The 12,082-nt window shown below is 44.3% G+C and overlaps 1 protein-coding gene across 1 annotated transcript in view; it reads right to left on the bottom strand.

The window, feature by feature from the left end:
- Positions 1-8,153, bottom strand: part of LOC311110845 (zinc transporter 6-like) — a gene marked incomplete at its 5' end in the record, with an annotated part of 72,243 nt that extends 64,090 nt beyond the window's left edge. The window contains 3 exons of the mRNA XM_084153437.1: positions 6,567-6,653; positions 6,895-6,941; positions 7,895-8,153. Of these exons, the coding sequence (XP_084009563.1) occupies positions 6,567-6,653; positions 6,895-6,941; positions 7,895-8,153 (393 nt within the window). The remainder of the gene's footprint in view (positions 1-6,566; positions 6,654-6,894; positions 6,942-7,894) is intronic.
- Positions 8,154-12,082: the final 3,929 nt, after the last annotated feature.

The raw sequence follows: 12,082 nt of genomic DNA, 5'->3' as shown, positions 1-12,082 counted from the left end.
AAGCTCACTGCAGAGCTTAAAATGTTGCCAATGGTGCCATCTAAATTGGATATTTTTCTATAGCTCAACTGGTTCGTACTTTGTCAAGGATGTCAGTCATGTACGTGTTAGCGCGACAGAGGACCCCGGGTTTGAGCCGTGGTAGGGACAGTTTACTCTGAGTTGCACATAGCCCTGCTCCTTTGACACCAGCCTACAGTGGGCTCTGGAATTATTGGATCCCTTGATAAAGAGGAGCAGATAAAGGCTATAAAATAAATACTGAGCTCCAATTTATTTATTTATACTAATACAATTGCTCAGAGAAATAGATTTTGTTTAACAAGTAATAATAACATTTTTCAAAAAGATAGGAGTCAGAATTATTGGATCCAGCTTAAACACTACAGTCCAGCACCCTCAGCTTGCGAGGATAACGGCACTGAGCCTTTTTCTAAAATGTTTTATGAGATTGGAGAACACATTGGGAGGGATCTTAGACCATTCCTCCATACAGAATCTTTCCATATTCATCCTCCATAAAGACCTTGTTTTAAAGTGAGAAGTGTTTTAAGCCAGAACATGCCTTCACTGTCAAGGTCACGTATCCTCTCAGTCTGGCTTGTATAACAGTATTGTACTTTGCAGAGCCTTATGCCTTTTTCTCCGCCAAGTAGCCTAAAGCTAATCAATAGCCTTTCAGCAAAGATATACCAGGCATACATATATGGGTACAACCTACTGCTCAAAAAAATTAATGGAACACTTAAACAACACAATGTAACTCCAAGTCAATCACACTTCTGTGAAATAAAACTGTCCACTTAGGAAGCAACACTGATTGACAATACATTTCACATGCTGTTGTGCAAATGGAATAGACAACAGGTGGAAATTATAGGCAATTAGAAGGGGTTCTGCAGGTGGTGACCACAGACCACTTCTCAGTTCCTATGCTTACTGGCTGATGTTTTGGTCACTTTCACTCTAGTGGTAGCATGAGACGGAGTCTACAACCCACACAAGTGGCTCAGGTAGTGCAGCTCATCCAGGATGGCACATCAATGCGAGCTGTGGCAAGAAGGTTTGCTGTGTCTGTCAGCGTAGTGTACAGAGCATGGAGGCGCTACCAGGAGACAGGCCAGTACATCAGGAGACGTGGAGGAGGCCGTAGGAGGGCAACAACCCAGCAGCAGGACCGCTACCTCCGCCTTTGTGCAAGGAGGAGCAGGAGGAGCACTGCCAGAGCCCTGCAAAATGACCTCCAGCAGGCCACAAATGTGCATGTGTCTGCTCAAACGGTCAGAAACAGACTCCATGAGGGTGGTATGAGGGCCCGACGTCCACAGGTGGGGTTGTGCTTACAGCCCAACACCGTGCAGGACGTTTGGCATTTGCCAGAGAACACCAAGATTGGCAAATTCGCCACTGGCGCCCTGTGCTCTTCACAGATGAAAGCAGGTTCACACTGAGCACGTGACAGACGTGACAGAGTCTGGAGACGCACATCCTCCAGCATGACCGGTTTGGCGGTGGGTCAGTCATGGTGTGGGGTGGCATTTATTTGGGGGGCCGCACAGCCCTCCATGTGCTCGCCAGAGGTAGCCTGACTGCCATTAGGTACCGAGATGAGATCCTCAGACCCCTTGTGAGACCATATGCTGGTGCGGTTGGCCCTGGGTTCCTCCTAATGCAAGACAATGCTAGACCTCATGTGGCTGGAGTGTGTCAGCAGTTCCTGCAAGAGGAAGGCATTGATGCTATGGACTGGCCCGCCCGTTCCCCAGACCTGAATCCAATTGAGCACATCTGGGACATCATGTCTCGCTCCATCCACCAACGCCACATTGCACCACAGACTGTCCAGGAGTTGGCGGATGCTTTAGTCCAGGTCTGGGAGGAGATCCCTCAGGAGACCATCCGCCACCTCATCAGGAGCATGCCCAGGCGTTGTAGGGAGGTCATACAGGCACGTGGAGGCCACACACACTACTGAGCCTCATTTTGACTTGTTTTAAGGACATTACATCAAAGTTGGATCAGCCTGTAGTGTGGTTTTCCACTTTAATTTTGAGGATGACTCCAAATCCAGACCTCCATGGGTTGGATACATTTGATTTCCATTGATAATTTTTGTGATTTTGTTGTCAGCACATTCAACTATGTAAAGAAATAAGTATTTAATAAGATTATTTAATTCATTCAGATCTAGGATGTGTTGTTTAAGTGTTCCCTTTAATTATTTTGAGCAGTGTATAAAAGTGATGTTTACGTGGCAAAAATTGTCAAAGATGTTGCACATATCCACTTCTTTGTGCAAGTGATGGATGATGCTTCAAAGGCTTGACAAAATGGAGGCAACCCAAAGTTGATCTATAGGGGAGAGTGGGGTAAGTTGAGCCAAAGGGGTATGTTGAGCCACCCTTGTTTCTAGGAAACTAAATATAAAATTAATCATTTGACCAAATATTTGGGAAGAGGTCATTTCATGGAGTCTGTAAAGGAAGAAACCACATGGAAAAAACTGATTTTCTCCAAGTCAAATTAATTAATTGTGTTAAGAGGTCATGATGCTTGTATATAAACCAAAGTATATCATTTTAAGATTGTTCAATACATCAGTTGGGGTCTCTATAAGCTTCAATATGAGGTCCTAAACATACACTACATGTGGACGCCCCCACTCTTCTGGGAAGGCTTTCCACTAGATGTTGGAACATTGCTGCGGGGACTTGTTTTCATTCAGCCACAAGAGCATTAGTGAGGTCGGGCACTGATGTTGGGCGATTAGTCCTGGCACGCAGTCAGCATTCCAATTCATCACAAAGGTGTTCGATGGGGTTGAGGTCAGGGCTCTGTGCAGGCCATTCAAGTTCTTCCACACCGTTCTCGACAAACCATTTCTGTATGGACCTCGCTTTCTGCATGGGGGCATTGTCATGCTGAAACAGGAAAGAGCCTTCCCCAAACTGTTGTCACAAAGTTGGAAGCACAGAATCGTCTAGAATGTCATTGTATATTGTAGCGTTAAGATTTCCCTTCACTGGAACTAATGGGCCTAGCCCGAACCATGAAAAACAGCCCCAGACCATTATCCCTCCTCCACCAACTCTACAGTTGGCACTATGCATTCGCGCAGGCATCGTTCTCCTGGCATCCACCAAACCCAGATTAGTCCGGACTGCCAGATTGTGAAGCGTGATTCATCACTGCAGAGAACGCGTTTCCACTGCTCCAGAGTCCAACGGCGGCGAGCTTTACACCACTCCAGCCGAAGCTTGGCATTGCGCATGGTGATCTTAGGCTTGTGTGCGGCTGCTCGACCATGGAAACCCATTTCATGAAACTCCCAGCGAACAGTTCTTGTGCTGACATTGCTTCCAGAGGCAGTTTGGAACTCAGTAGTGAGTGTTGCAACCGAAGACAGACTATTTTTACGAGCTTCCACACTGCAGTCCTGTTCTGCGAGCTTGTGTGGCCTACCACTTTGCGGCTGAGCCGTTGTTGCTGCTAGACGTTTCCACTTCACAATAACAGCACTTGCTGTTGACTGGGGCCGCTCTAGCAGGGCAGAAATTTGACGAACTGACTTGTTGGAAAGGTGGCATCCTATGGCGGTGCCAGATTGAAATATCCCTCAGCTCTTCAGTAAGGCCATTCTACTGCCAATGTTTATCTATGGAGATTGCTTGGCTGTGTGCTCTATTTTATACACCCGTCAGCAACGGGTGTGGCTGAAATAGCCAAATCTACTAATTTGAAGGGGTGTCCACATACGTTAGCGCAATGACTGGACTTCTATGGGTATCTACTAGCATGCTAGGAGATACCCATAGACTTCCAGTCATTGCGCTAACACTAGTTAGCATTGGCTCGCGAAACTACCTCTAATTTCCTTCATACTGGACACAGACATAAAAATGGTATCCACTAGTTCATCTGACACTGTGGAAGTAGATAAAAGGGCCTCATTGCCAAAATCCCAAAGTATTCCTTTAAAGATGCACTATGCAGAAATCGCGCCGCCATTTCCTGGTTGCTAAAATTCTAATAGTTCGGCTAATTTCAGTTTATGTGACAAATCAAGAAAATATAGTGTAGAGAATCATTGTACCATCTTAACCGCTGTGAAATATATTTTCCATAACCAAAAATATTGTATTTTCAGCTGTTTGACACTTGTGAACAAAGCCCAAAGTAAAAGACACAAAAACAAAACTTAACGGGAAGCATAGAAATAGTGAACATAAAACAGAACTACCACTTCTTAGACTTGACAGATCTAAAAACACACATTTCTTTGTGAATTGGACGCGTCGCCCAAAAAGTTACATATTGCAGCTTTAAGTCTGTGTTAAAAGGTGCTTAAAATTATTAAAAGACCAATAAGCTATTGTGATTGAATTGTGTTTGGGAAATAAAGATACATGGTTTTAAAAAGAAAGTGGTAATATTTCATACAGTACAAACAATTGTAGGTGGCTTAACTTACCCTGTCCCGCGGCTCAGTTTACCCTACCTGGGGTAAGTTGTGCCAAGAGACCACTTTTTTTGGACAAGCTGTGTTTTCAAAACTGTAATGTTTACATTAATTCTGATTATTTCCAGGGATACACAACATCCTGAAATATATGTAGAAATCTTTGTTAGAATGAAAAATATTTCTCTTGACAGTGATGCTGACTGTAAAAAACGGGCACGGCTTGGGCTGAGCATCCCCAAATGAGATATGATACCATGAGTTGAGCGGCATTTTCACATTCAATCAATGTTTAGCCTTGGACTTTGTTTGCTCTGTAAGCTGTGCACTAATCCAATCCTGGTTTTGTTTGTAAAAGTAGGACCCTGGTGTAGGCCAAAAAGTAGATTACACTCTGCACACCACCCCACGTGTGTTCTACAATTCCATCAAGTCTCTGAGCCTTCCTGGACAAGTCCATTATCAATCAGATTACTGAAAACTCTGTTTGCCAAGTTGGGTTGGCAAGGCCTGTCCATTCCCACTGTGATGAAGAAGTCCATAGAGTGAAAGATTATCATGAGGTGTTTGGGCGCTTGCCTATGAGATGAGATATCTAAACGGTTTACCATAATAGTGCAATAATTAAGTCAGGGTCATCTGGGAAGGGGGATTGGGGAATTCCCAAACAAAGAGCACTGCAGGAGAGTTTGTCCCTGAGGTATTTTAATGTACACGCTACCCTCTACGAGTCAGTGTGGAAGCCTCCACTTTTGTCTAATATATACATTCAAAATGTTGAGTAAACTTCGTTTTAACTTACTCTACCTGTTGTCCCCTGATTTCATCCTTCTACCATTGGAAATTTGAGACAAATTATCCACAGGAAAGTGTTATTAACCTGACTTTTCAGAACGCTGGTGTGTATATGGTCTTGTTAGCTGGTATTTCCGGTTTGTATTTTCAATCTACTGATGCTATTGTATACATAATGTGCATCACGTTCTAAAAGGTTTGTATACATAATGTGCATCACGTTCTAAAAAGGTAGGGTACTTTCCTGAGGGTATTTTTATTTTATTTTGCGAGACTGAAAAGATTTGGCATGGGTCCTCAAAAAGTTATACAGCTGCACCATCGAGAGCATCCTGACTGGTTGCATCACTGCCTGCTATGGCAACTGCTCGGCCTCCGACCGCAAGGCACAACAGAGGGTAGTGCGTACGGCCCAGTACCTCACTGGTGCCAAGCTTCCTGTCATCCAGGACCACTATACCAGGCGGTGTCAGAGAAAGGCCCTAAAAATTGTCAAAGACTCCAGCCACCCTAGCCATAGACTGTTCTCTCTGCTACCGCACGGCAAGCGGTACCGGAGCGCCAAGTATAGGTCCAATAGGCTTCTTAACAGCTTCTACCCCCAAGCCATAAGAATCCTGAACAGCTAATCATGGCTACCCAGACAATTTGCATTGTCCCTCCCCCCTCTTTTACACAGCTGCTACTCTGTTTATTATCTATGCATAGTCACTTTAACTCTACCCACATGTACATATTACCTAAATTACCTCGACTAACCTGTGCCCCGCACAGTGACTCTGTACCGGTACCCCCTGTATGTAGCCTCCCTACTGTTATTTCACAGTGACTCTGTACCGGTACCCCCTGTATGTAGCCTCCCTACTGTTATTTCACAGTGACTCTGTACCGGTACCCCCTGTATGTAGCCTCCCTACTGTTATTTCACATTGACTCTGTACCGGTACCCCCTGTATGTAGCCTCGCTACTGTTATTTTATTTTACTGCTGCTCTTTTATTATTTGTTATTTTTAACTTAACACTTATTTTTCTTCAAACTGCATTGTTGGTTAAGGGCTTGTAAGTAAGCATTTCACTGTAAGGTCTACACCTGTTGTAATCGGCGCATGTGGCAAATAAAATGTGATTTGACATAAGGACCAACCGCCCAGACAACCGGTGGAGTAAGTTCAAATGTAATTGTATTCAATATTCTGGCTTGTAGAGGTCGCGAGTGGGAAAAAAAATGTATTACTGTGTTTCAGAGTATGTAAACAGCAAGGTGTATTAGGCAATGCACAGGTATGCACACACCCCTTACTGCTAACTTACCCGTCTGTCTGAAGTCACCAAGCGGAATTCTTGAGAGAGTTTCCCTAAGAAGGACCGGTGCGTCTTCCGGAATGGGTGTATAGTACCCTGTGGGTACCACACAAACACAGTCACATGAAATGATGTGAGAGAGAAGGATGAACCCTGTAATGCTTGCAGAGAAGCAGGAGGATACAAGCTATAAGTCTTACATAATACTACCATCTAGTGGCTTCACAATGTAGTGTTTATCCTTCTTACTCAGCTACAGTAGGCTGCCAGTAATTATTATACAGTTTTTTTTTTCTTTAGACCCTACCAACTGGTGTCTTAAAAAAGGAAAACTTACCAGCACATACGTGTCAGTTTCATGCTTTTTTCGGTGCATTGGGATATCTGCAGAGGAAGTACATCAACAGAGATTACTGATATAAAGTAAAGTTTTCATCTAAGGTTATTTTGAAGTTACCAGGATGACACGTTTGACTATGCATGGTTTTCAAAATGCATTTCCACCTAAGACTTACCCCACGTCAGTGTGTTGCCAGTGTTTTATGTTAATGTCAACTCTAGTACAATTGTGTCTCCATCAGGAGTGTGCCACTAAAGACTTGTGGCGAGCAGAATCAACAGCCATCAAGACAGTTGCTTTGTGATAAGGTGTCAAATGTTCACAGTTAGCTATTGTTATGTAAATGCAAGCTACGAAGTACCAGTGGCCTGGCCTTGGCACCATGTCGGGCCAACCGGAACCATGGGCAGTGAGACAGGGGTGCCACCCCGCATAGATGGAAACAGAAAAGTCGGAGCCTTTTGGGTAAGACACCGGGGGTAAATCTCAGATTGAAACTCCAATCGGCGTGGTCTGTTTTAGCCATCTATCATTCTAGTCGTAACGTTATGGCTAGGTCTGGCTGTGCAAACAAGATGATGTTGGCAAAGGTTTAAAAAAATATGTGCAGATAGCTAAGTTAGGTAATTGGCTATCTCTGTTTTCCTGCATGCTAACTAGCTGGCCTAACGTTACATAGCTAACTAGCAGATGAAACATCGTCAACGTTAATGAACTTTGCCCGGGAATTCAGGCAAGCTCACTCTAGCAAAGCAAGTTAGCTGATAAGTCTTATTGTCTTGGCATTCATCACATAGCAATGACAATGCATTAGTTACAGTGAAGATTTACCTAGCCAGCTATCTAGCTAGCTAGACACAGTTGTGGAAAGATGCTTCACAGCTGATTATGGGCGCTAGCGCTAACCGTAGCTAGCCAGTTGGATAGTGTCGTTACCCTACCAACATTGCGCTGGCTAGCTAGCATAACATAGCTACCGGTAACGTTAGCTAGCTACCTGAATCGTTGATAACGTCCACCACTACCATGTCAGTCTTATCCAGGGGACCAACTTTCCTCTCGGTCACCCCGGACGGCACCACGTCCGGCTTGGAACCGAATTTTCTGGGGTAAAAGTCTCCAACATTGTGATACGATAGTCCTGATGGAGACGTGGTCATACCATCCATCGCCATTTTGGACTTTTCAAATCGATTGAACTCTCGAGAACCTCTTAGTTGCGCGTGCCTGCACAAATTCACAGATCTGTAAATCATCTTTTCGTGATCTAGCTCTTTGCTATCCAGAAAAAAATATTGTTTACATGGTTTAGTAGTCAGGGATTTCATGGCGTCATACAACTACAATTGACCAACATAGTTGGTATGAATAGCTAGTGCTGCGTTCAAAACAACAAGGAAAAATACGAGGTCAAATCATGACGTCAGTGATCTTCAGGTCAGAAAGTTGTAGCTCTAGAAAGAGGCCCGAGTTGGAATTCCGAGTTGGATAACCGTTCAAACCCAGTCGGAGTTCGTTTTCTTTCTTCTTTTTTTCGCGTTCCCAGCTGTTTTGAACGCAATGAAGTCCGAGATTTCCGAGTTCTGAACACGGCATCTCGAACCCGCATAAAAAAAAATATGTATATTTTCCCAACAATGAAGCGTTTCCACCAAATTGACTTTTTGCAGATAAAAATCAGTGCGTGATGACATAGTTAGTGCACACAAAATGTATTTCTTCACTTACATTTTCAGGTACCGAATAAAAAATAATAATTCAACTCACAAAAACTGTTGCATTAAATAGCAAATGTGCATACCCTGGTGTTGGCACGTGCGCTCTACCCAAAGATCGCGGTAGGCTCTGTGCGGGTATAGTCTTGATTAGAGCGATAATATTTTTCTTTGTCAAATGGCAGTCGAGCATCGTGTCACCAGAATAAGACCCTCTATATTTTTTGAGAAGCAGTATCAAGAGCACAATGCACTTTCACCACCATATGAAGTTAATCGTAATCAATTTAATCTGTAGTTTAATAAACTGCATGGTTTCTCGAAAGTAGGGTCATGGCTAGAAGGGATCCAGCTTTTGTCAAATGAATGCAAAAAGCAGTTTTTTGTTGTTGTTTGTTTAACATTTTAGCTAACCCTTTTCCTAACCTAAATCTCATAAACTGCTACATTAATTATCCTAACCTGCTACGAAACGTCGATATTACTTTAATTTGACACATTCTGAATCCCTTCTAGCCAAGACCGAGTCGTAGTGGGGAGGACAACACACCATATCATCGCGTGACTCCAAGTTTCTTCTTCTTTGGAGTTTAATGGCGGTTGGCATTCAATATGTTGCATTAACGCCCCCAATTGTACTATAATATAAATCCATTATACTTTGTAATACAAAAGGGGGAAAGGAAAAACAAAAACATATTTCTCAAATGAACCATACACTCATTAAAAACCCACTACCCCATTCCACTACTTTGACCCTATCTACTCCTGCACCATGACAATGGCCTGGGAGGACGGGACACCACCACTCAACAAACCCTGTAACTCTTCTGAAGTCAAATCTCGTATACCCAAATACTTCTCTGCATCTGCCACCACAACATATTTTCTGTGATTCACGTTCCATTTCTGCAGTACAGTTGATAACCATTGCTATGAACGCTAAGAAGCCAACCTTACTGAAGCATATATCACTTGTTGGCCTATCCCTTTGTGCTGGTACAGATCTACTACTCACAAGGATCCTCTCAGGATCCCTCACACTTGACCCATCCTCCTCTACTATCTTCACTGCCTCAGCATACGACACCTTCTGCACGACACTAACACCAGGACTCTTCAACTTCAATTGCTCCACCTCCAAACTCCAAGTTTACCGCTATGCCCTCCGACGAACCATCAAACAGGCAAAGAGTCAGTACAGTACTAAGATTGAATCGTACTACACCGGCTCTGACGCTCGTCTGATGTGGCAGGGCTTGAAGACTATTACAGACTACAAAGGGAAGCACAGCCGCAAGCTGCCTAGTGAGACAAGACTTCCAGACGAGCTAAACCACTTCTATGCTCACTTCGAGGCAAGCAACACTGAAGCATGCATGAGAGCACCAGCTGTTCCGGATGACTATGTGATCACGCTCTCCGTAGCCAATGTGAGTAAGACTTTTAAGCAGGTCAACATTCACAAGGCCGCAGGGCCAGACGGATTACCAGGACGTGTACTCCGAGCATGTGCTGCCCAACTGGCAAGTGTCTTCACTGACATTTTCAACATGTCGCTGACTGAGTCTGTAATACCAACATGTTTCAAGCAAACCACCATAGTCCCCGTGCCCAAGGACACTAAGATAACCTGCCTAAATGACTACCGACCCATAGCACTGACGTCTGTAGCCATGAGGTGCTTTGAAAGGCTGGTCATGGCTCGCATCAACACCATTATCCCAGAAACCTTAGACCCACTCCAATTTGCATATCGCCCCAACAGATCCACAGATGATGCAATCTCTATTGCACTCCACACTGCCCTTTCCCACCTGGACAAGAGGAACACCTACGTGAGAATGCTATTCATTGACTACAGCTCAGCATTCAACACCATAGTGCCCTCAAAGCTCATCACTAAGCTAAGGATCCTGGGACTAAACACCTCCCTCTGCAACTGGATCCTGGACTTCCTGACGGGCCGCCCCCAGGTGGTAAGGGTAGGTAACAACACATCTGCCACACTGATCCTCACACGGGGGCCCCTCAGGGGTGCGTGCTCAGTCCCCTCCTGTACTCCCTGTTCACCCATGACTGCATGGCCAGGCACGATTCCAACACCATCATTAAGTTTGCAGACAACACATCAGTGGTAGGCCTGATCACAGACAATGATGAGACAGCCTATAGGGAGGAGGTCAGAGACCTGGCCGTGTGGTGCCAGGATAACAACCTCTCCCTCAACGTGACCAAGACAAAGGAGATGATTGTGGACTACAGGAAAAAAAAGAGGACTGAGTACGCCCCCATTCTCATCGACGGGGCTGTAGTGGAACAGGTTGAGAGCTTCAAGTTCCTTGGTGTCCACATCACCAATGAACTATCATGGTCCAAACACACCAAGACAGTCATGAAGAGGGCACGACAAAGCCTATTCACCCTCAGGAGACTGAAAATATTTGGCATGGGTCCTCAGATCCTCAAAAAATTATACAGCTGCACCATCGAGAGCATCCTGACTGGTTGCATCACCGCCTGGTATGGCAACTGCTCAGCCGCAAGGCACAACAGAGGGTAGTGCGTACGGCACAGTACATCACTCGGGCCAAGCTTCCTGCCATCCAGGACCTTTATACCAGGCAGTATCAGAGGAAGGCCCTCAAAATTGTCAAAGACTCCAGCCACCCTAGTCATAGACTGTTCTCTCTGCTACTGCACGGCAAGCGGTACCGGAGTGCCAAGTCTAGGTCCAAAAGACTTCTCTACAGCTTCTACCCCCAAGCCATAAGACTCCTGAACAGCTAATCATGGCTAACCGAACTATTTGCACTGCCCCCCCACCCCCACCCCCACCCCATCTTTTTACACTGCTGTTACTCTGTTAATTATTTATGCATAGTCACTTTAACTCTACCCACATGTACATATTACCTCAATTACCTCAACTAGCCGGTGCCCCCGCACATTTACTCTGCACCGGTACCCCCCTGTATATATAGCCTCCCTACTGTTATTTTATTTTACTTCTGCTCTTTTTTTCTCAACACTTTTTTGTTGTTGTTTTATTTTACTTTTTTTATAAAAAAATAAATGCATTGTTGGTTAAGGGCTGTAAGTAAGCATTTCACTGTAATGTCAACACCTGTTGTATTCGGCGCATGTGGCCAATACAATTTGATTTGATTTTGATTTGATATGATGGTAATTGCCCGTAAAGACGTTTCCACCATAATTTCTCACAATTCATTTTACAGACGCAAAAAATCCACCATGTCGCACAAACAAATTATCTGTTGGCATTTATAAAATTGTACCGAAACATCCTGTTTCCATCACAGCTGTTGTGATTTTTTTTTTTTATGTATATGGTATGGCTTTACTCGCATAAAAACTGGATAGAAAAGTGGTTATTGCACAAATCAAAATCAAATCTAAGTTTATTGGTGGCGTACACAGATTTGCAGATTTGCAGTCAAACGCTTGTG

The sequence above is a fragment of the Coregonus lavaretus genome (assembly GCF_964263955.1).
Source record: "Coregonus lavaretus genome assembly, chromosome: 36".
NCBI lineage: Eukaryota > Metazoa > Chordata > Actinopteri > Salmoniformes > Salmonidae > Coregonus > Coregonus lavaretus.
The sequence above is the reverse complement of the archived record's forward strand: the minus strand, read 5'-3'. Positions and strand labels throughout refer to the sequence as shown.